Below are 26057 nucleotides of genomic sequence, written 5' to 3' on the forward strand. Positions count from 1 at the left end.
TTTTCTTAAGTGGCAACAAAACAAAAGAGATTATACTCAAAATACACACTGTCATCTCTGGGGTCTACAAACAAAGAACAACCTTAGACAGACTACAAAATCTAAATAAATACTAATATCAGTCTTGACTTCTGATCATTTGCTTCAAGATTCTGTATTTTTAGCTAACTACTTTTAAAAATAACTAAACATGTAATTTCCAGTATGCTACTTGTGCTTAGTTACCATTTTCCTCTACAGGTGTTATTTGACACCATTTGCAAAAATCCAGTTGGAATAACAGACTGCAGCGGACTGTAAATAAGGTTGACAAGAAAAAATGAAATATCTTATTTTTAGTGCCTAGTATGATACTGTCATACATTTAAAAGAACATAATATGCAGCAGCGATTTAGTATGCTTGGTAAACCACAGTACTAACAAATGAACACCTAAATTATAGCATATAGTGAGCTATAAGACTTATCACTAGAATTTATGTCAAGCTGACATAAATAAGGAAGTGGTTTAAGAAATCATTTTATATATTGCCAGTTTGTGTTTCTCCATTCCAGTTTTTACAAGTTAAATGTAACAGGTTCCCAAGTGACTGTGTGTTCTACTACAAAATACCTTACTTTCAAGTCTTCCATGTTCAGGACTGTGACTGTCCCTGTTGGTCCCTGCCTATGAGAAGATTACATATGGAGTTTAATTTACACTATTTAAATATGTTACTACAGATCTAAAAATGTCTATAGACAGCTGAAGACACAAGTTTTGTCCAAGCCCGATTTCCATATTCTGGAAACGTACAAATCAGTGATGTCCTCACAAATGCAATGACTGAACACAAATGCACATCTTGCTATTAGCCTTCAATCTGTGGTGCTGTTATGTAGTTTTCCAGCTACTTTTACTACAGATCTGGGCATATATAGACTGTTTGTTCAGAAAGTGTGTTTTCAGTGGCTCGCTATGTTTCAATGGGTAAAGATAGCAGGCAACTGATTCTCCATCTAACACTCATGGTACATCCTTGGGATCAGACACGTGATATGAAGCCCAGACCCAAGCTGGCTGGGATCTGAATGGTTTCTAATGCCAGAGAGGATGGATTAAATGGAAAAGTAACAGGAAAGATGTGTTTAGCATCCATGAGCAACTGAGGAGAGTCCTTCCTGTCTCGCAGGCGCATCTGCAAAGATAAGAAAGTGATTACATTAGCATTTAGCCACTTCATTGATAATAATGATCTTGCAAAGATGTAGTATTTCATCTGTGCTGTGTCCAGACACGCACTCTATGCTCACTTGACCAGACACATTTGCAACAATTGTGCCATTAAACTGTAGCTCCTTTCATCATTTTGTTTCTGCATATCTTCCCCTTACAGTGCAATCTGAAGATTATTTAGATTCTCTGCAAAAGGAAGAATTTGCCCACTATCTGGTAACTGCATCTTTTCAGTAAGTGGAATTGCAGTTTCATTGCAGTTCTACCTTCCCAATCTCCCTTATCCTGCTAGTAATGTAATTTGATTTCTAACAGACCAGAAAGTCTGGTTTCTTTTGTTTCTTTTATTTTGCTCTACTGGCTGCTTTTCTTTGGAGTTTTCAAAACATTTCATCAATATATATAAAACTAGAAGGGCTAAATGAAGAACTCTGGAATGAACATAGGCCTCAGTTTTCAAAGCAGTTGGAACTTCTCATACAGACACAGGTCTGACAAAAGTAGATTTGCATATATAAACGTTATCACTTGAAAAGTTGGCATACTAGTGTGTTTACATACATAAAGATGCATAAGCACAAAAACCTCTCACCTTCCAAAAATCTCATACATACTGACAGGGAAACTAACATTTTCATGCAAGTCTGGAGGCAGTAAATTGTGATTTCTTAAAATTTTAAGGCTGACATCACCTTTTCAACATAGCTAAAAAAACGATAACTAAAAAGCCTAGTTTACTTCAGATTCCTGAATGTATTTCAAGACACAAGCTATTTTGGCTTATCAGAGGGTTTCTTAGAAATAGTCAAATAATTTTTGATGGAAAGATATAGCCATACCTGTATTGTACGTATAAACGATACCAAGACTCTCTCTTCAAACTCATTAACTGGAGTATACAAATTCAGAACTTTCACAATCTGTGAAGAACAACCACTGTTGTTAGGTTCATTTTACTGATGAATCAACAGATGCATCCATGGTTACTAATAATGTACTTTTAAAAAAGCTATTTTAAAAAGAAAATTCTTTGCAAGTATTTGTTAATTTTTGCTTTATTGACTCATGCAGAATTCAATCACCTGCTTAATGCTATGTTACATGACTGCCTCCTTCAGAACATGTATTCTTTGGAGGTAAAGTCTCTAAATTTCTACATGTGTGTGGAAAATACCAAACTATGGAAAAATCAGATGATAAGTAACTGATTGTGTTCCTACATCCCCTGAAAACATGCTGTGTTTCTCACCCTAATTTTGACCCTATAATTATGACCTTTTGTAGCTTCCATTCAAGAGAGTCTTCTGACTTCACTTTTTTTCAAGACAGTGAGCTACTTCTCTAAACATAGGCCTAAAATCACCAGAGGAAAGAACTTCATCACAAAGATTTTAAATAATAACATGGGTTAAACTTACTTATTAAAAAAACCTCTTTGGTTTTTTACATTATTGTCTTTTAAGGAAATCACAACACTTTTTAACAAAGTTGAAATACTTGAAGCATGTGAAATTCTAACTTCCTACTTTGTACAAAACTAACATATTTTCCAGCAATGTGAATTAGTAAATCAAAACGGCTGTATCAATGCAACTGCTAGTGCTGACACTCCTGTGAAAGAAATGGAGAAATTTCTTCCTTTTCCTGAACGAAATGTTCAGTAATCATCAAAGATCCTCGGATCCATTTATTACTGTACAAGCTTTATGCAAATGTAACACAGTTAAAAAAAAATAGTGCAACTTATCTGTACAAAATCTAAGCTTTCCTAAACAGCAATGTTCAGCTGCTTACAAGATACACTTGGTTCAGCCTTCTAAGGCTAATGGCTTCAGTAACTTAACACTTTTGTTTGCAGACCTTGAGACAACATCTCTGTGTGAATCGTCCATTAACTTTACTGGATACTAACTGATGGCAGAAAGATCATTTCCTAGTATCCTAGGCAGAGCTGACTGGAATAAAGAGACGTCTTTGAGTGAAGTTTTCTCTAAGGATTTTCACAAACTGAGAGACTATGTGTAGTACTACACACTGCACAATCTATTGAGCTTCCTCTCATTTGTTCAAAACTTATCTTGAACATCAGACCTCAAAAAGGTCTAGTCTTTTTTTTAGCCCTCCAACTTAATCTGTTTTAGTTGTATTAATGCAAAACAAATAAAAAATCTTCACTCCATGTGCAAGAGCAGTGCACGCAGGCATAGTAAACACCAACAGAGCAGAGAACTGCTCAAAAGTGACAGAAGAACAGACAATGAGAGTTTGCTTACCTGGGCAGTAGTCAGTGCGTTGCACATTGAACAAATGGCTTCTGCATCTTCATCCGTTTTCTTTTTCACTTGTAACAACTGTGCAGCCTGGATGAGGGGTTCCAGTGTTTCTTTAGCCCCACTATTCATCAAATTTTTATCACGTAGCCATTCTTCCAGTTGACTCACATTGTATCTGTAGAAAGAGGTAAGAGTCTCAAGACATCAGTGCTTGATTATGGCTAAATTGAAAGCACATGCAGTTTCTCTTTCCCAGTGTTTCTTTGTCCTTAACATGTTTTTCCTTCGCACTTGTCATTTCTTGTAATTTTGTCTTCACACTGTTTCCTTCTGATTAAAGCAGGAAATAGAAATGATGGCCAAAGGCTTCCACTAACTAGCTTTTCCCATTTGCTTCTATTCCTATTAATTGCAGGAATGTGACACGTATAAGAAAAGCAAATGAGATTTTTGTCCATGCAAATATACAGTGAGGCTTTTCAAGGTTACTTGAGGGACTGGAATGCCTTGGCTAAATTTCCTAGCATGTGCCAGTAGAATGCATTGGTCAACTGATGCCAAATGCAGGAATAGAGTAAGATGGCTTTACTGCAGAATGCCGCAAACTACAGTGTGGGTGAACACAGCAGGTATCCACTGTGCCACCAGCATACAAAGAACGCAGCAGGAATGTTTGCTATTCTTCTCTAAAAGCTGAGAAAGCAACTACCAACATTTCATCTACAGTTCTGATTCCTCCTTGATGATGAAATACTTTTGTTTTGCTTCTACCCCATTTCCTTGAAAGCCAGGTAGGATTTGGCCTAAGTTAACCAAGCTCTTTTTAACTGAACCTCACAAAATCAGTTTAACAGCATCTGCAACTGCTTGTGTGCGGAAAAGTAAATATTCAAAATGTATCTGCTATTCCATCAAAATGATGTTCAGCAGTGGCAAGAGTTCACTAAGATTTCCAGCAGCACATTCAAGAAAAGTATAAAATGAGCTCTCTCACCTTATTTGCATTCCTTTGCTCCAGGAGCACATGTCCTTGCGCAGGAGAAGATTATTAAGCGTTACAGCCCCAATGATGTAGAACATCTGCTTGACAACCTGTTTGATCAGCTCTGGATCCATTCCATGCTGACACATCACTGAATGGAAAGAGTTCAGCTGCCGAATAATGGAGTCCAAAGTGTATGTTCCTTCATCAGCAATGCTGGATGTTCTCTTCCGCAGCCCTGTTGGTTTCACCCCTGAGACACCTTGGATAGTCTCATGCTCCAGCATTCCTGAAACTGCATTTGAATGACATCATTATTATAATGACTGAAAATTGCCGATATGTAAGCATATTATGGAAGACAGCAAAACAGTATTTACACAGGAAGAGCAGGGCTGAGCTTTCTGCTAGCCATGCTTTACCATGATTTCCAGTCATTCTGTGTCCCACTGTGTTCTGTAAAATCTAAACTTACAGGGTTTTTACCAAGATACCAACATGTGTGTTTGAAAGGCAGGTCTAACTCTAACTCAGCAAAATACTTTTTTCCTCCAGTGGTCATATGAGCAGCAGAGTCAGTGAACCAAGAGCTAGCCCATGCTTCTAAACGTTGTGATTGGAAAGCACAGTAAACCACAGTAAAAACCACCATTTTTCTCCATATTCATTTTAATTATGAGTTCTCATGTAACTAAAGTCTAATTTTTCCATGGGATATTTCCCAACAGACAGGGCAACAAATGTCATACTGTCCTAACAGTTTCTTCCTCTAAATGCACGATTTATGACAAGCATGAATAAGATAAATTGATTTATGCTGTCACTGCCAAAAGAACTAACCATAGTTTAGTTTTCCCTCTAATCCAACCTGTCTAGTGTAGTCCTTGTCATCTATAAACAACACCACAAGAACTACAAGATATAGTATATTGCCACCATCACAATTTTCCTTTCAGTACTATGGTGTGAAAGATAAGGAACTGAACTTTGCCTTACCAATCATTGGTTGCAGAATGTTTTCCAACACCCGGACAAGCTGTTGGTATATCTGAATAGCCAAGTCACTCAGTACTTGTCTGTATTCAGCTAAATCAAAATTAGTGAGGCAGTGTTCATTTTGACGAGGTGTATTATGCTTCATAAATCCCTGAATTCATAAAATAAAATAAATTAATGCTTCAATGGAATACAAAAATCTTACACAAACCCAGTGTTTATATTTTTCATGCAACTGACAAATAATACTTTCAAAATAATAGTCACAGCCCCTCAAAACTTTAATTTGGAAGTTCTTCTCTTTGAGGTCAATGCTAGGATTTGCTTTTCAATTGTGGTTTGTGCAACATCTGTTTCCTTGACTTGAAGCTTCAAGTATCTGACACAGGAACAAACTCTGCCAACTTTCTGGCAGGTAAGACCCTTCCCTCCCACTCCAGCATGAACATTCTCACCTGGCCATATACAACCAAAAGCCCAGTTCAGTTTGAAGAAGAAATTAGGCAGACCACAGCCTCCAAACATAAACTGGTCTGCCGTACAATGGTTAAAGGGCTTAATACAGCCTTTTCATAGAAAGTTCAGTGAATCATTACTAAACAACACAATGGTAGCAGCCAGATTCTTCTACTTAATCTGAGTTGGCACTTTCAGGAGCACAATGTCATCTATCCTCTAAGGCCCCAGCCTGCAATAAAGGGAAGCTGGTTCAAATCTTATCTCCCTGTGTTTTCCACTGCTGTCATCACCATCGTTCCAAAAACTGTAGCCTTTTTAAGATACTTTGACTAGATTTTGAGATTACAGGAATCTGTTAAACAGTAGTACTCACAATAGTATTGTAGGGGAAAAGAAACCAGAGTAGGAGCACTGCTTACCTCTTCTCCGCTATATTGCTTCAAACAGTGCAAAAATCGGCAGGTGTTAGATAGCCAGAAGGACACTGTTTCAAAGTCATCACCTCTTTTCTGAAGATAAAACCAAACATATTTCAACAAAGACAGGTAGGAGGAATAAAATAATAAAATGTTAGATAAACAACTAAAGGCACAATTGCAGCTACTTTCTTGTAGCTACTCAGAATCTGATGTTTTGCAAAACTTTGTGCATTTCAGTAACATATTAGAAAAGCAAGGTTTTTGACAAAATACCATTAAACACCTTCCCTGTTTTCTCTAATATTTTTCAAGAACGTTCAGAATATGATTTCCTCCACAGATATGATTTCTGTGTTTTACAGACCCATCCTAAATGCTCTGTGCAGAAATGACAGGGCAATATGACTGTATTCCGGAAACACTCATTCTGTGACACAATGACTCTTGTGAAGAGCCCAACAAAAAGGATGGGAATGATGCAGAGTCAGCAGGAGGAGCAAAGAATAATTCAGTTTTGGTGAACGCCACTTACATCATAACCATTTTGGCAGCCTGATATGGAAAGCAAAACAAAACAACAAACTTTCCTCACCAAAGAACACAGAATCTCGTATATGCTGAGTAATTAAAATTTCTAGAGCTCTATAGCATGCATTCCATTCACTTTCATGTCTAAAAGTTTCTATGAATATCTAAGCTCCTGCAGGATTGTTTACTAAACATTTTTTCAAAACAAGTCACTTGATTAAACACTTGCTTTTTGAGTACATCTGTCTTATTTAAAAACGAAAAAAAACTCCATGAAGCATAAAGTGTATTTATGTCCTTATGGTGCCTTTAGGATACCCCTGGCCTAAACTCTCGTAGCCAACTAATTGAAAAAGCTTTAGGCAGTAACATATTATCATCAGTGTAATCTGTAGATGAAGCAAACGAGGAAATCTGTGAACCAAAACATTAGGAAGAAGATTTACAGACTCACTATGGAAACTTTGACTACATCCAAAACTTTATAGGCATAGCTTCAGAGGGGGAAGACTATTCAGAGTAAAAAGAAGGTAGTTCTTTTTCCGCTAATTCAAAGCATCTATAGTATTATATGGATAAAATGCTATCACTGTGATTTGTTGCTTGTTAAGGCAACTTTTTGTGACTTCAGTGGGAGGAGGTTACTGATTAGAAATCCAGAGCCAATTAATTGAAAGCCTTTTCTTCACTTGTCGGACATAAAATCAAAAGGAAATATTAAATTAACATTTTTCTAAACCAAACAGACTAACTAACCTTCAACACTTTTTTGATGCCATTGATAGTGGAAGTCAACAATGACCGCACTTTTTGGTCATCATTAAGGTAATCTGCGTGGCGTACACACATGAACAAAATATATGCTGGTAGTCCTGGAATCAGGTTGACAGCTACCCCACGAGGTTTCAGCTCTTGGGAAAAACAAACACACATTGTTTTGTTAAGTGTAAAGTCATTGGAATATGTTATATGAGGTAATCACAATCTCCTCAGTTAATAGCACATACATATCTGTATATGGCCAGTGAAAACTAAGAACAAAACTAAGAACAGCCATTTTTTTGGTAAAATATTAGAACAGAATTAAAAAAACATAACTGCCTCCTAAAAATATGCAGACACATTAATATGTACTGTATTTATCAGGAAGGACGATTAGATTACAGTAGACATTTAGGAATTGTAGATAAACTGAACACTGGCAAAACCAAAATAAGCTATTCATTTCGTAATGCAAATTCTGTGTTCTTACCATTCATTTTTTCAGAGTGTGCGGCGGCAGTAGAGGAGGCCACAAATGAGAAACTTACCTAAAATAAGGTTCTTGACAAGTTTCTGTTCATCCTCCTTCTTATACTCTAACATGCCTTGGAAGTCCTTTTCTTTCCGTGGAATGTTAACTGGACGAATAGGTTCGTCAATGATTTGTCCAGGTGATATGTTCTCCATCTGGCCCACTTCAGAGGGGAAATGAAAAGAAATTATATAATATTTTCCAGTGAAACCAATGCATACCAGAGGAAACTATGACACTTCTAAGGAAGAACCCCAGCATATCGAACTAAGAAATGTTTTCTTTGGTTCAGCATAACACTTGTCAACAAAACTCCCATTAACAAGAAGACAGATTGTTGATAAATGTATCTTGGGGTGGCAATCTTCCTTTGAAGAAGAGTGGAAGTGTGTGAACAGCATCCAGTAATACAGACTTCCTGCTGATTTCCTGGATTTTATCATATAAAAGCACAAAGACGAAGCGATAGCCATTAATCACTTAATCCCAGATTAATACTGCAAGGGTTGCTGTTAATTGTTCTACAAAATGCCAGTATTTTTCAAGCTGGATGTTTGTTGCCCATTGTGGTAGGTTTACTGCGACCAGCAGTCAAGCACCCACACTGGCTCCAGCAGGACAAGGGAGAGAATATTAAGAGCAAAAGTGAGAAAATTTGTGGGTTGAGATAAAGACAGTTTAATAGGTGAAGGATGGGGCAGGACGGGAAGAAAAGTAAAGGCAATCACTCACGACCTCCCACAGCAGAAACAGTGCCCAGCCAGCCCCCAAACAGCAGCCATCTTGCATGCAAAAAGCCCCTCTTCTGGCTCCTGAGGTTAGGTGATATGGGACATGGACTATCACTTTGGCCAGTTTGAGTCAGCTGTCCCAGCTGTGTGCCCCTGTGCCCTCCCACCCCCCAGCTTACTGAGGCAGCAGAGTGCGAAAAAAGAGAAAACCTTGATGCTGTGCAAGTTCTGTTCAGCAGTAGCCAAAACACCAGTGTGTTACCAACACTGTTTTAGCCACAAATCCAAAACACAACATCATGCAGGCTGCTATGAAGAAAGTTAACTCTATCCCAGTCAGACCTACTGCGCCTTTCTAAGTTAACTAGGTAATAAACACAGATAAAACTATGTTTTCAGAAACACTTTCCCGCTCCTTACTGTGTAGGAGTACCACTGAGATCTTGTCCACAGTAGTAACGAAACAATATTGAAAGACTTTTTAAAAACAAACTTTGTTTGAGTAACCTTCCAAAAGGATGTATGAAATATCCACCTACTTGCATACAGTACTTCACGGTATCACATTCAACACCTACACTCCACCTGACTAGGTTGGATGTTTGGTTTTGAAAAGCAGAATTCAGCTTCATCTCATGAAAGCTACATCCGCTTCTCACAACCCTCTAGCTGCACGCAATTACATGCTATTGCACATCCTGTAAGTGTGGTAAATGTGTGCACCTGTCAAATGGGATAGAAAATGCAGAAATCCAAAGCAGAGCTCAAGGAGAGCTGCTGCTAACTAAAGGTTTAACTTGGTATCATTGTTCTTTTCAAACACTGAAACACTGAAGACTACACAGTCACTGATTTCAATCTTAGCACTCAATAAAATGACTCATTAGGCAGTAAGCTTGTTTCTGGAAAAAGCAGATGACTATGAAAAGCTTCTGAAAGGTTAGGACCAGGATTATTTAAAAACAAATTCATACTTCAACTTTATCACATTATTAATTGCTTTTAGCAATTAAAATGACTTTACTTATGCAGAGACATAATAAGGTCTCAGTCTCACCAGTCCTAAGATCCTAAGAGAACTCACTCTGATGCTCATATAAATAAAATTAGCTTAGTCCATATCTCAGCATTCTCTTATTCAACTTTGACCAGCAGCTCTGAAAGGAAACCTCGAGCAGAGAGAGAGTCTCAGCATTCTTGGCTCCAGTAACATAGAAATACACAAAGAAAAACTGGGTAAATTATTTCTACATAGTTCATATTTAGTATTGCTTTTGTCTTGACAAAAACATACTGTCTTTGAGCACACAAAGAGCCCAGGTAGCATTTCTTTATGTTCAAATGGTCTCTGCCTTCAGAGAAACATCAATCTCCTTTACTCATTACTTCAAAATATGACAAATCTTCTAAAGGGTTATAAAGGAACACACAGAGCTCTGAGCGTACCTCCTGTTCTGGAATCAATTAACAGAGGCTGATGCTACTGAAGACCTCATGCCCTCTCAAGCGCTAATACAGATGGATATGATGTCAATGGGATCACAAAAAGTAAACCAAAATCTTTCTCTTTCTCTGTAAATATGAAAGTACCTTCAAGTTCACCGATCTTCTTAGCAAATACTTTCAACTGTTTCTTTAACTTGCGAACAGTTTTGTCTTGCTTTTCAAGCTGCTCCATTAAATCCTGTAAATTAAAATGAGAGAAAGATTAAGATATGAGAAAAATCCCGTAACGCATGACAGAGACAAAACCAGTGCTGTTAGAATCACAAGGCGGTGAGGAAAGCTGAACAGTGGTGCCATCCTCTGGCTGAGGTTTGCAAGCTGGTACGTTGCCTATAACACAAGCCAAATACCACAAATATTATTAAGTTATGTGCAGCATGACAAGGCAAAGCTCTCAGGCAGGTATATTCTCAGAACTAGGTCAGTTCTTACGACAGAAGACATTTTGCTACGAACACATCTCCCTAATGCTTCCTCCCTGCTCTTCCAAATGCCTCATGGAAATAATTTTCTTTATTATTTAACAGCTAGCCTGTATTTCTGCATCATTTATTCATGTCTTCAGGACTGACTCGTTATTCAGACCTATTCATTTTATAGGATAATAAGAGAGACATCTGCAGAAAGACCATAAATTGCACTTAAATTCACCAAAATCAAACATCCAAACATAAGACATTTCTTGTGATGTTCTGCCATTTCCCTGTTGCTTGCTGTCATCAGATCTCCTTAGACTGAAACTGAGGTCTTACATCTTTTTATTCTGTACCTGAACAACATCTAGCACCTAGAAGTCCTACTCTTGCAATAAAACCTGCATTTTTCTTTCAAAGGAGCACTCCCCAGAAATCTTTGAATAATTCTGTGACCTATGGTGCTGCATTCATAAAATAATCATATAATCAAAAAAGGGGAAGTCTTTCTAAAGGAAGCAAAATCTCAACCTCAAAAAACTTGAAAACCATTCCAGGTTAAGGGTTTGAAAGCAGCTTAAAAGAAAAACGCTCTTTTGTAAGTGTGATTCTTCACGGCACTGGTAAGAACACAAGAGACCATGAGCTCCTTGCACCAAACGCATCATCTGGGAAACTACACCTTTCCTAAAGTTCCGAAAAATATCAGTGCAGCATTGGCAACAACTTAGAATTAGGCACAAAATTACTCTTAATCACGTACTAGAGAGTTTACAACCTAATATAATGTACTTGAGCAGTAAGATAATTAGGCCTGTTGAAAGAACAGAACCAAGGCCATGCTTCACATTCAAAGCGGCGTTCAATTTTACAACAGAAATTCTGTTAATAACACAATATACTTAATGCCAGATATAACAATTTCTCCTGAAATTAATAAAAAACCACATGTAACAGACATTTTGAGTGTATCAGTGAAGGGATACGATTTCTGAACAAATATGTGAGGAGGAATAAAGTTCCTTCTATGGTTCCCCTAAACGAACTGAACAGATTTTGCATCTCATTAAGATCCAGAATCTCATAAATTATATTCTTTCGAGGTTACATATGGTGCTATCACAATTTGTTATTTTTAATTATTATAGAAATATTATTTCCAATTTTATCCTTCATATTTTTCATTTTTGAGAAATATTAAAAGGTTATGTATTTTGAGTCTGATAGATTTATTCATTGCAGATGTCAACATTGTAAAGAGATCTATGAATAAACTCAGGCTAGGACTGGACTGCAGGCATTATTCACCTTGATAAGTATCTCTATTATCAGGCCTCTATTTTGCTGAACTGAATTTAAACGTATCGACGTTTTAAAGCAAAGAGTGGTTCTGAAAATTGAGCATCTTTTGCATTAACGTGCCTCTTTTTCAGGGTTTCAGTATTAAATAGTATTCAAAAAGAAAATGCTTTGCTCACAGTGTAAGACTTCTATTAGTAGCAAAACCGCGCATCAAAAAGAGACACAGATTACACAGAGGACACTGAGACTAACAAAAAAAGCAGTGAGGGAAGTAATTGGCATCGTGAAGCTCTCTGCAGGGGATTTCCTTTGAAAGGGAGAAAAGGGAGGCAGCCTGCTTTTCAATTAGTGCTCCAGAAACAGCAAACGAGACAACAGAGAAACAGGATTCACGTGATCTACATACAATCATCCGTTTGTACAGTGAAATCCGGTACGATTGATACTTCTTGGGATCATCTGCATACAACTCCTCATAAAACTGTAAAAATAGGTACAGGATTGTTTTTCCCCCTCACTTTGAGACACTGATGCTTCAGTAAGCACTATATAAATTAAATCAGATTAAACAAGATCAAGAATCTCTAGCTTTTACGTAGTCTAGTCCTTAGCTGTGGTGTTCACGCCAGCCTCTCCCAGAGAGAAGCTGATGTAGATGAGTTGCAGAACCATCAGATCTTTTAAAAACAGACAGTACTGTCCTGGTTTTGCTGGGATAGAATCATAGAATCATTTTGCTGTTCAGAGAAGCTACATTTCTAAAGTAAGCTGCATTTTTAAGAGGACTGCAGCACCGGAGGGTGAGAACAAAGTTGATAAGACACTTTGTTTTAGTCTGTAGCCAGCCATGGTATGCAGGTATCCACAGTGATCAAGGACTTTATAACTTGTTTTTGCTAACAACCCAGATGTCCAAAAACCTGGGGGGAGCGTGGCCAGGGCAACCAACACCTAAACTGGCAAATAGGTATTCCATAGAAAGTAACGTCATGTTCACTATAAATTGGAAAGTTTGTTGGGGATGGTCTCTTTTTCTGAATGGTTGCTGTCCCTGGAGGAGCTCACCTGTAATTCTGCTCTCAAGGCCTGCTCTCTCCCTTCTAGGACTGTGGGTTTGGAATTTTCCTGCTTTGAGATTGCTAGCTGGGAACTGGTTGGACATTGGTCAAGGAGTGGTGAGCAATTGCACCGTACATCACTTGTCTATATAAATTATTATAATTCATTTCATTTCATTTATTAAAAAGCTCTTAACTCACAGGTCTTCCTTCTTTCTCCTGATTCCCCTTCTCGAGTGGGGAGGGATCACTGGGTAATAGAAGAGTAGGCTGTTGTTTATACCCGAATACAGGCTAAACTGTACTGTGAAAGTCTGGAATATAACTTTTGTGAGAACCTGGACAGGACATTTTCTTATGCTAATCAAGATGGGATTGCAGTGAATACTGCAATTCTAATATCCCATCTGGAAAGCCAGTAAGTTATTTCCGTTCTAGGGCTAGGAGTAGAAAAGCATATACTTGTCTTGGAGTGGACTTGCAATACTCAAACATCAGAAGTGAAATACTAAGGAATGAGTCTATATTTAACAAGTAAAATTACACTCACTGTATTTGAAAATAAAAAGAACTCCTCTGGGATGTAATTACATGACTGTGTGTTGTCTTGGGAACACAGAATGTGATGAGTAGGTCTCTTGGGGGGGGAAAAAGCTAAAAATCACAACGTATGACTAAGCAGCAGGAGGGAGCTGTCAGAGACAGAAACATTCACCATTTACCTTTGCCAGTGGGAGAGAGCTGCTGCTGAGGAAAATTTACAATAGACTTTCAATCAGTTTTCCAACATCCATTAGCTGAATTATCTGATGCTTTCCTCAAAACCTTTGGTACTAAGACAAGAGCCCGACAACGATAACTTCTGTAACATGCATAAGCAGGAAAGACTACACCTTGGCTTGATTAGAGGAAGCAATGACACTCAGAGCTAGGATTTTTCTTCCTGAAGTAGCATGGTTCCCTTTACCAATAAACAGTGATAAGCCAACAATATTCCAACATGAGCCTGTTCGGAAAATTTCCCCAGAAATGAACTAGCCTGCACACGATGAACATACTCCTTTGCAGGGAAAGGTAAGGAATTTCAACCCATCTTTCCTTCATACAAAAACACTGTGAAGTAAACAAGGAAAACCAATTATTAGCTAAGTGACTTCTAACCAAGTTTCTTATTCTGGAACTATTTCTTTCTTCAAAACATACTGAATAGCTGGAGCTCATAACACAGTGGATTATCTGTGTAGCTTCAGGCAGGGAGGAGAGAAATAGGAAGAAAAGTGACATTAAATAATTGAAAAGCTTGAAAATCAGATTTTTTTCAACCAATAATTGAAAATCAGAGTTTTTCAAACAAAAAACCCAAACATATTATACAGGAAAACCACTACTTGGCAGTAATATTTTTTATGAGTTCCCTGGATATCAGTCATTCTATTTAGTGATGATTAAACTCATCAGTTGAAAGCTGGGATCCACGAGCTTTCTCCACGCCACAAACTTTGAACAAATTCCCTGAAACGTTAATTACTTCATCAGCAATCGCAAGTCTCTCTCTCTCCCATTAGCTTACCTCCAAAAAAACCATGGCACTCATGCAATTTTTTGCCATCTGAAAACTGGTAAGAACTTAGTGGCACAGCAAGTCTGTAAGTCCCCTAGTCTGCTCCTGCAGCACCATTTCCCTTACCAAGTTCTCATTAGTGAGCCGGGTGATCTCATGCTGTAGGCTGGCTTCAATGCGGGCTTCTGGAGGCAGCTGCAGATTCTGTGCTAGGAGCTGCTGCTGGCGATTGTTTTCTTCCTTCAGACTTTGGATCTCACCTCGCAGCGATTCCAGTTCATTCTCGTGGCTCTTCTTCTGTGACTGAAGCTGAGACTCCAGCAGCCTAAAGAAGTTGAGCAACAGTTGTGTGAACACACTTACAAAGTTACATCCCCAATTCTCAGAGGGAGTGTAAAGCTTTAGCTGCTGCTCAGGAACAATTAGCCATGGCTTGCAAAGGAAAATGAAAAAGGCAGAGTACTCTTTAAACCCTTCAGTATGCCTTCTAATTAAATTAAGCTTGCATGATCAAAAAGTGGAGAGAAACTAATTGTAACGCTGCTTTGCATTTCCTTTGTGATTGAACACACACTGTGTACGGTGCCACTGAGAACATGTGGCAATAAATGTACTGCTACGTCTTTACAGATCGTCGCTGCTTTTAAAGGGGCTTTAAAGAGGTTTTACTTCTAACCAAATCAAACAGTGTAAGATGAAGACGACACTGTGTTCACTTGAGCTAGAACCCTGCAATATTAACAAAGGAAAAAATTTTTTATAGTTAACTCTGTTCAGTCAGAAACCATTTAATTGCAAATGCACATAAATAATCTTTATTTTTATATTAAAACCAACACTTTGCAGAGGGTTGTCATTAGTGCAGGAAAGGTTAACAACAGAACTAAACTCAGGACTGGGATCCGGGAGCAATATTTTATCCTGACCACTGACTCCCTCTTTCCCCTTGGGCACATCATGTCTCAAATTCTTCTCATGTGAAACGGCGATAACACGTACCCGCCTCCTTCGGAGCAGTGCTGTGGGGATCTACTCCTGCTTGCAAGGCACTGTCCAGGTGCCCTGACTCATCATCTCGTACGTACACACCACAGGAAATGACATTACTAGTGACTACTAGTGTTCAATTAGACAATCTTTCAGGGTTTAAATATGCATAAGGCAGGCACATTTATTAGTAACTAGAGTGATCAAGCACGCAAGGACAAATAGTCATTTACCTGCATTGCTTTGCCATTTAATATAAGGCCTCTTGTCTCTACAGCGCTAGGACAAGAAACAAGAGGCATGGAGCAAACACTCTCACATCCTGCTCTGCAGAACGCTTGCTCTAAGTTAGATCTTCACAGGCTTACAAAACAATGTTAGGTGTAGAATTTGTTAGCACAAGAAAAGGAAAGACTTGAGTTAGTAGCATTCATTACAAAATACCTCCTTCTGTAGTTACTGCTACCAAACGCATATATTGAAGATCAGCACTCCTGATCTATTGAATTAGTTGCCAGTGCAGGACTAGGAACCACGTGGAAGTCTGGAACACATGTATGGATATGGGGCCCAGATGTGCACCCATAGCCAGCACTGCATTTCCTAATGAGGTGAATCTTGCCCCATCATGTGACCAGCACAGTCTTTGCAGAGACGGCAGTGACTGCACTGAGGCTTGAACAGCACCACGATGAACTAAAGATTACTTCTGTTTGATGGCTATTTTGTGTCTTATACTTTGAATCTGGTACAGGGAGATGTGGGAGAAGAAAGTTCAGTTGGCTGAATTTGAGTCTCAACAAGGAGAGTAAGATTTATAACCATTTGAAAGATAAGAGTACCCTGAAGCTACACAAACAATAGTTTTATAATTACTAAAATGACTGTAGTTCTTTAGGCTGAAAAAGTGTAAGGGACATTAATTTTGATACCCAACATAAAGGCAGACAAATAATACACAGCTACAAATCTTTCCCAGTTGTGGAGCTTCTGGTATTTTACTGTCTATTTTTGTGCAAGTGTTCTTAGGAATTACATATTAGCTGTTGCCACCGTTTTTAAATGATAAAACTTGAAAAGTAGAAACGTTTGGTCACTAAGCCTGAGGAAACTCTTTAATTTGTATAATTTGTGATTTTTTTTTTTTCCCCTAACTGTTAAAGCAATGGAAATACTGTAGACAAAGCAAACCCATACCAAGGGGCAAAGTTAGCTAGAAAAGAAGATGCAAATGAAGAAAAAAAAACATTCTGAGAAGTCTGGTAACCTGTTGGCTTGTTTTAACCCTTCATAAACCAGCCAAAGTTCTCCATCCTCATTCAGCATATGATAGTCCTGGGGAGATTGCCTTTCAAGAAAAGTGTTTAAAAAAAATACAAGAGAGATATGTGATGGTGATGAGATGACACGTTAAGGACATTACACACTAAATTACAGTTACTATAAAAGAGAAACAAACATGCTCTAAAACAACTTAGTGAATTACTTCTTTATACTTATTTCTTCTTAATGATGAAATTCAGTTCTTGGTGTTAGCTCAACTAGTTACAGCATTTCATGCTGTTACAATACAGGTATTATAACAGACTATTGTGACAACTACTGGACAAAAGGTAAAAAAAACATCATGGGGAACAGCACCTAGTTTGAGCAATGTAGCAATTAAAGGCTAAGAAGATGTAAATCCAGGAAGCTTGATTTTGCAGTTCCCCATTGTTCCTCATCCTTTCAAATATTGCACAGAGCAATTTTACTAATCAAATCAAATTATAACCCTAACTACAAGTGTTCTCTAAGTACATGGATGCAACTTACTGAATATGATACACACAGTGTGTCACAGCAGACCCCAATTGATCGTAGATTAAGGAAAGAGAACTTGTACCTGTTTGTTTCCTTCAGTCCAATATACGCCTGTGCTATTTCTCCTTTGTCTTTCATCTTTTGTACATCCTCCAAGAGGATTGTAGAGTCTGTCATGGTATTCTGGAAAAAGAATGATGATTTTCAGGGTAAATTTAACAATGTAATTGTTTTTTGAAGCTATGTTTTCGTCACTTTAGCCACGTGGAACACTAATCATTGAGTAGCCACGTTAAAATTAGTGTGGGTACCTGAGCAGGAGGTTGGTCCATAACTTCTATGTCTATTTGGTGTATCTTTTAAAATGAGTGTATACAACATGGTCAAATATCAATCTGTCCAATAAGCAGGTACATATGTTAACCTCTTTTCATTTGTTCATCGTGTAAAAGGAACAAAATGAATTTCATAAAATGATGAATTTGCATTTTATTTCAAAATACCAGGAACAGCTGCTAATACTGAAACTGAAGAAGCATAATTTTGCAAGCTTAATTCTATTAATGTTTCTTAAACATAGCATTATATGTAGTCTTTTAAATCTCATAAATAAGGTCCATTCCTCACTCCATATATTTCAAGTACTCTGGCAAAGCAGAAAATAATTTACAGGGGCTTGATATTTTTTAAATTAGATATCATCATAATTCCATTTTGTTTCAGTTTTGAATGTTTACTATGGCACTTTTGCTTTTTCTTCAGTAAAACTTGAATGCTTAACAGATGTTTACAGTCGTCTTGGCTAGTCTGATCTGAGTCACTGCTATGCATAATTACAGTGGAATCACAGGACTCTAATGAACAAAAGAGATTGAATTCTTACTTTTCTTTTTGATTTTCAAAACAATCAAATGAAATTTTCCTGAGTAAAATTTTGAAAAGTATTTACAACAACAACTTTGTGGCCATAAATTTGGAGTATAGGTCTCTACGCCTAGTATGATATGCGCTATCTAATATGAAAACCAATAAAACATATAAGGTCCTCAAAGAATTATTCCCAACATCCTTATGAGATCTTTGTGATTTTTCTACTATTATTTTATTACACAGTAAAACTGCTGTATCTCACCTGCCAATCTGTCAAGCTTTAGCAATCTATTGCTAAATCTTTCCATCAGCACAAATACTATTTTTGTGCTGATGGAAAGAAATGCTAATTACTCTTATATCTTCAAGAATACCCTACCTGCTGTAGTTGTAATATTTGAATTAACAGCCTTCATTTAGAGTCAGTTCAGTTTCTCATACCCCTAAACACTATGTGTTGAACTACATTGTCTAATCAAACATTCAGCAATTCCTACCTACAGATCACAACATAAGTCCTGAATGTTTCATAGAATCATAGAATGGTTTGGGTTGGAAGGGACCTCAAAGATCACCTAGTTCCAACCCCCCTGCCATGGACAGAAACACTATGAAGTAAGGTAGTTCTTCATACCAGACTCTTTTTTGTGAAATTGATGGATTTTGCAAGTTAGCAGCAATCTGATTCCTGAATCACAGTGCTGCTCTTACTCTTCTAACACACTCAACAAGATACATTGATTAAGCTGACTAGACTAATTTCTGAATCTTTCCTTTCATGTTCAGGTTACCATAAACCAACAGTTCAAAATTCTTAAATCTGCTTGTTTTTAAGTAACTTGTTCCCTTGCATGGAGCAGGAAGATGGGGATGCGGGGGAAACAGGATAATGAGAAAGGTTTTTCAATAACAGCAAAGTGCAAGAACAACTTCAAATACATGTAGGTTACTTATGAGAGGCAGGGAAATGACAGCTCAAGTATTGCTGAGGGTTTTTTTAGCATTTAAGAGTTCTGATTTGTAACTGTAGAAGAAAATGTGTACCTTATCCTCCTGGCAATCAAATTGGTAGGCAAGAAAGAAGAAAAACAAATCATTAAAAAAAAAATCCGTCTGTGCTGCAGCTGTCCAAACTAACAAGCAGAAACTATCTGCAAACTGGCTGTTAGCCATCCCACAGGTCACTTTCATATTTCCCTCATACTCATAACTGCAGTAAAAACCCTACTCATACCTCACCATTGCTGAGAATAAGTTATTCAAGGATTTACTATTCAAGTATTTAGTTACAATGTTCTAAATACTGCAGAAAAGCAAGTTCTGTTTTCTTTATAATTAATCATTTAAAACAAGATATGTATCCCTTCATGCATCACAGAATTTCAATTTATTTAGGACAAATATAAACCTAACTTTGCAGTAGCAAAGGAAAGATGACATATCTGTTCATTCCTTGCTGTAGTTACGAAACACTAGATAGCTCAGTCCAATGAAAACGACTAGTTCCTGGATTTACATGATACCTTTTCAGGTTGAATAACTCTTATTTTCAAAGCTATTACTTCCCTAAGTATCTCATCGGAATTACGGCTTTTTAGAAGACATGCATTCAGTGGTTATAACCTACTCAACAAAACCATATAGCACCTATCAAGCAATAATATGGAATTTATGTATCTTCATAGGTCATCTTTAAGAAATGTTATTTGCGATTATCTATGATCCTGCATAGATTTACAAGAAATTGTTCCTTATACCTCCTACTGAACTATTAAAAAGAATTCCTGAAAACTATTGTAAAGTTTCCAGTCAAACTACATTCTCACTAGAGAAATGATACTGCTCCAAATGAGAATTATTTCTGCATTGTTAACGGAGTCTGAGGAGATCCTGGCCAGACCACTGGTATCTGCCAGCCTGGTGTAATCAGTATAGTATCTTTACATGAACGCTGGTAGACAAATTTGAAATTGGTTTATTAATAGAATCTCCCAATTCAGACTGCTGCAATTTGTGCACTCGCAATGGATCAATGGATTATGCTTAGAAAGGCTTTCAAACTTAGACCATTTTATTCTGCCTTTTCAAGCACGCTGTTAAATTAAACACAGCACGTCAGTAATGCGATGCAACTTTACTACACAGTGCATCTGCTGACTATTATTTACCTTGGGTTGAATAGCCTCTTTCTGGCTAACAAGCTGAGACCTCAGGATGAGGACTTCTTCCTTGCGTACTTCAAGCTCTTCACTTACTGAAGTCAGCTGATCCAGGAGGACTCTATATGCAGGGGCACCAGGAGCAGTTACCTCTGGAGAGCGTGTTTCTGTGAGTGCCTTCTGCAGCTCGTTCAACTCATTCTTCAGTTTTTTATTCTCAGATTCAAGTTCTTGACGCTGCAAGAAATCAGGACAATTCTGTCATCCAGCAGCATTCCAATATGTCTATAAACCACAGGTAAAAAACTGGATAGAAATGGTAAAAAACGAGAACTAACTGCAACAAACCAATCCCTGACCTCTTGACTACAGTGAATAGTGCCTGGGAGGACTTCACTAATAGGGTTAACCTTTCGCCTGAAGTGCAAAATCAGAACACATACATGAATCAAACAGATTTGATGGGGAAAAAATTATCAATCTTTTCTTCCTCTTATTATCCCATTAACAAAAAAAAAAAAATAAAGTTCACAATGAATACTGGTCAGCAGGCTAAGAAGATTCTGCATCATTCAGTGATACTAGGAAATAGTTTGGGTTTTAGTGGTCTAAGGTATGCATTAATTTAAATAATGTGTTTGGAAAAGAGGGCTACATTTATCACCGTATTTTTGCTCAAATTAACTTGCAAGCTGTATTAAGTGTTTCAACAGAGTAAACTCTCTTTTTTCAGAGGATCTTTTTGTACTGCAGCCCCAGCCACACATTCTACACCTCAAAAAGGACAATCCTACAATAAAACGATTGCTGGGGAATTTTTGCTCTAGTTTCTCCAGCTAATATTCTGAAACAGGAGGGCTGATGTCATTTTCTATGCCATCACATTCAATTGGTGGCAATATTCTCACAGAAAGTAACAGAAACATCCTTTTTAGAATTACCTTTAGCGACTCATACTCCAACTCTGCCCCTCTTATTGGAGGCCGTTCCTCCTCCTATGAAAGAATATGGACAAGTGTTAAAAATAAAAATGCAATGCTTTCATTTCTTTAATTTAGTTGAGGCAGGAAAAGGAAAGGGAGCCGAAATTATTTTCCTATAAAACTGGAAAACACTCATTCTGGTACTGCTGATGCTTTACTCTAAATATTGTCATTGTCTCCTTTCATTTACTTATGAATTTGTGAGATATAATTGGTTAATATAAATAAAATCATGTGCAAATCACACTACTGTCACTGGTAACAAAACAGAGCAGGACAAATGTCAGGATGCTCAAGACATTCACCAGTGGAAGAGTAATAAGAAACGACTGCCAAAACTGGTTTCATATTTTTATAAGTACTCAAGGAGACCAAATCAGAGAAGAATTTCTTATAAAATCTGCTAAACATGTCTAATTCCAGCACTTTGGCTCTGCATCTTGGTTAAAACACTTCTTACTCTGTCCTTTTTCTCAAAGGAACAATTACTCATTCTCCACATCATTTAAGTAGAATTTCTATATTACTCTTCCTTAGTAAAAACAGTCTTTCTTCTTCTTTTTTAAGTAAGGTCTCAAGCACTTCTTGTTCATGTTAACTTCCATCTGAGGATCTCAAGGACCTTGAAAAACTAAAGAACCAATCTCTAGTACTAAGCACAATATATAAAACTTGTCGTTAAATAAGGCAAGTACTAAGGGAAGGTAAGGATTTAGTGTAAGCCGGTCAGCACTCACACAGCTACGATTTCACAAGGAGGGATACTGTGGTGTCAGCATTTGATCAGCTAGAAGGAGCCCACCTTAGCTTTGGCACGGAGAGCCTGTTCTTCCTTTCTGTCCAGTTCATCCTGCAGGGATTGCTTTTCTTGCTCCAGCTCCGTAACCCGTTTCTGCAGCTTGAGGAACAGAGACATATCCAATGGTGCCTTTTTCTCACTTGGTTCCTGCTTCAGAAAGAATAGAAGGATGTCAAGAAGTGTTCTCCTTCCACATCACAAGGAAGCACTACAGTGAGTAAAGATGGGAAACAGGCTGGGGAAAGAGAGGAACACAGAATTTGTACTTGATTCTGAGAGTTGACTATTGGTATCTAAAATATTTCATCAGCTGTCAAACGCTATTTTAAAAAAGGATCTACTAGAATAAAATGTATCTAAGCCTAAAGCCTAGAAAAAGAAAGCACTAGAGACTACCTAGCAGACAGGAGGTCTATAATTAAGCATACCTTTTATTCTTACTTGTTTGGAGGGGGAAAGGAGAAAAAAAAAAAGTCTGTGGTTAGGCTCACCTGGAAACAACAGTAAATAGAGGTCTTTTTTGTTTAGTTTTAAATTATTTCTACAGTAAGTTCTTTAGCTACAGAGAAATTTCTCTGCTGACTGTAGCTTTACAGGTTAATTTAGTGGAATGTGACATAAATAGGTACCTAAAGATGTATTTTATGCCATTTTCCTTTTATTACTCTAATTATACAGTCTGTTCTGGGCCTAATCCACCAGCTTTCTCACTATTTTCTGGGCAAGGACCAGCATTTGTAATCTGAAGGTACATCAGAAATTGTCCATCAGCCATTTTGTACTTTATGTAGCAAGAAGATCAAAGCATTTAATATGAAGTGCACCATAAAATTTCGAAGCCTAGAAAAGGAACTAGAAAATTAACATTAATGACTGTAGCAGACAAGCCAGCACAGCCATTTCCACTTCATCTCCTTTTACTGTTGAGGGTAAGAGTCATAAACCACACCAACAGCTCAGGAAAAAGAAAACAAACTTTGAGACTTTTGAGTTTTCTGGCTTCACTGGTTTGCATTGAGATGGATCCTATTTCTTAATGTGGTTTTGTACCATTAATCTATATTTTTAGTCTGGAGTCAAACTGAAGTTTGAAATTGTAAGGGATTAAACAAATACAGATTTAATCTTCTCAGTGCTGCATTTATTCGCTCTTGTGAGAGTTAATTTTTTTTCATTTATATTCTAAAAACCAAAACTGGTTCTAGAACAGCAATTCAGTAAGTCTATTAGCCAAAGGAAAAGATGACATTTGGCTTGTATGTGAAATCAAATCACATGTAAGTTGCACTGTTCCTTTTCCTGATTATCCACCAAGGTAGGAGCATCTTTCTGAAACAATTATGCAAGGTGAAAAATGTAAGTGGGAAGGCAAATTATGAAAGAGCCAGCATAGAATATGTGCCAGCATCAATGTGTCAGGGTATTTGCATCCATAGCAGAAAATAATTTTCTGCTGAGGCTTTCAAAACCAGTAATGACAGCCTGTAAAAAGCAACTAACTTGGAGTGGAGATAACTAGCCTAGACAGAGGGCAAATGGAGTGAGCTGTGTGATGGCTCACAGTTAAGATGATCTTTAGAAAGCACAGAAAAACCTTTGCATCTGCAAACTGCCGAGCACAGTCAGACCACCAACGTGATGGCTCTCTGCTGTGTTAGCAGTCCCACTTCTTTGGGAGGGACCGAAGGGGGAGTTATCTTGGAAAATTCTAAGAATGCCTTGGGGTTGCACCACAAATTATTCCTGATTATTATTCATTAGCTGAATCAAGAGAGTCATATTTCTGAAAATTCTGAATTTTTCTGGATTTGTATCACAGCATACGCAAAGGGACAGTACATTCTCGGAGTTTTATTCATCCCTATGAAACAGAGGAAAAATGAATCAACATGAGGTTCTCACCTCGAACAGGGAACTTGTTCCAAGTAGCTACTAATAATGTGGCTGGCCACCTTGCCACTTCTAATCCTTGAATATACAATATACAGACTTCTCAGGAAGTCTCACTGGTTTTCTGAATTCACATTTTGTACTGAAAAAGTGATTGTGCTTACAAACAGTGGCAAATAAATGTTTTTTAGATGCACATCAATCGGCTGGCCAGATACCTAGTCTATGCTTACTGTAATACAGAAGAATTCGAAGCATACTTTCACAAAGTCTTTTTACATAGGACCACAACTAACTATAGAATGAGCTGCTCTCAAAAAGGAAACAGAAAAAGTTGGATTGAAGCATCAGATATCTTTATATAAGGATATGGTGTTCACAGCACATATGAAAAAAAGAGAGAGGAGTAAGTTCAACCATTGACAATGAAAAGTTGTGGGGTTTTTTTAACATTACCTCCATCCTCACTGGTAAGTCTTCTGCTTCTGTGATCTCAGAGCTAAAAGTATATTCAGATTCATTGCTACTGTGAGTTGAATCCGTTCTTTTGTGTCCAGGCTTGGGGATGTTCTGGAGTGCAAATAAAAACAAATCAATACCACTATACGGTTTTCCCTGAGACTGTCTCTTCACAACCTATAATTTAGCTTGTACTATTTGGTGTTATTTCACAGCTATCAAAATTTACAGTAAAAGATTTTTGATTCTGATCTTTCATGCCATCTAAAGCCTATGAGATGTTCACTATCAAATCTATGGAGACAGGTCAGATCCTACACGATCAAGTATTGCTGCAGGAAGCAGAATCAAGCAACAACGCAGCATTTTGTGGGAAAGAAAAGCTCGGTTTACAGGAAGCACAGGCAGTAATTCTCTAATTTCCCAGACATTGTATTGAGGAGTATTTTTTTCTTCGTGCCACATCAAATATTCCTAGAACTACTTAAAATTTAACACTGGATGAATGTGCTACAAACAACCCTAGCATATTTGAATAACTTCAGGGCAAAATCAGGGCGGATGGCACGTGCAATACCACTAGCAAAGTCACAGTAGAAATTTAGCTTTCTTCACAAATGTGAAAATAAAACCAAAATTTTAAAAATTAACAACAAATTTTAAATTTATTTGTTTTGGCTGAGCTAATCTACTTAATCAATATTTAAAAGGACAAATTCTATTTTCAGGTACAGGTCACCACCACACAGCCGACAGCAGAATCAGTTACTAACTTATACCACTAGATTTGGCCTAAACACATTTGTGAGCAGCTTCTGATTTCTCAGATACTTAGCTACTTACCACCATTAAGTTCATTTCATCCTTGAGATCATCATACCGCTCCTCTAAACGGCTGAACTCATTCAGCAGGTTCTGGTATCGTAAGCGTTCATCATTCAGATCTAGCTCTAGCTGTTTCGTTTCCTCCACTAGCTTCTTTTCCATTGTCTCTGCCATGGAGAACAGGAATCCAAAGTGAGAACTCCAGTTCTACCTACCATGCAGCACATCCATCCTGGAGGTACAGGCATATGTCTGCACCAGGAACACAGATAGTGAAACAGTCTGCTGTCTGAAGCTGGTGTGTGCTCTTTGTGCTTCCGTAGGCAAACATTAAGCCAAATATGTGAAGGACCAAAGCATTATTGTGGTAACCACAGAAGGGTTCACTCAGTCAAGTTAGTTATTCTGCTAATACCTTGTATTAGTCATTCCAGGAGGAAGTAAGAAGGGGCACCAGCCCAAAAGCCGTGTTATGTAGAAAGCAAAATGTGAGATGCTTTATGCCTCAAGCACACTGACCCTCCTCATCGCAGCTGCCTCCATC

General features: G+C 37.7%; 1 protein-coding gene across 1 annotated transcript in view; it reads right to left on the minus strand.

Moving 5' to 3' along the window:
- Window positions 1-1025: 1025 nt before the first annotated feature.
- MYO5A (myosin VA) overlaps window positions 1026-26057 on the minus strand; it is a 102271-nt gene continuing 77239 nt past the window's right edge. Inside the window, 19 exon segments of the mRNA XM_086620568.1 lie at window positions 1026-1178; window positions 2056-2136; window positions 3490-3664; window positions 4484-4766; window positions 5468-5618; window positions 6346-6435; window positions 7630-7784; window positions 8184-8330; window positions 10489-10582; window positions 12526-12600; window positions 14865-15063; window positions 16993-17073; window positions 17611-17711; window positions 19443-19451; window positions 20567-20794; window positions 21499-21552; window positions 22343-22486; window positions 24686-24799; window positions 25532-25680. Of these exon segments, the coding sequence (XP_086476694.1) occupies window positions 1026-1178; window positions 2056-2136; window positions 3490-3664; window positions 4484-4766; window positions 5468-5618; window positions 6346-6435; window positions 7630-7784; window positions 8184-8330; window positions 10489-10582; window positions 12526-12600; window positions 14865-15063; window positions 16993-17073; window positions 17611-17711; window positions 19443-19451; window positions 20567-20794; window positions 21499-21552; window positions 22343-22486; window positions 24686-24799; window positions 25532-25680 (2483 nt within the window).

The sequence above is a fragment of the Tauraco erythrolophus genome, chromosome 14 (genome assembly GCF_009769465.1).
Source record: "Tauraco erythrolophus isolate bTauEry1 chromosome 14, bTauEry1.pri, whole genome shotgun sequence".
Lineage (NCBI taxonomy): Eukaryota > Metazoa > Chordata > Aves > Musophagiformes > Musophagidae > Tauraco > Tauraco erythrolophus.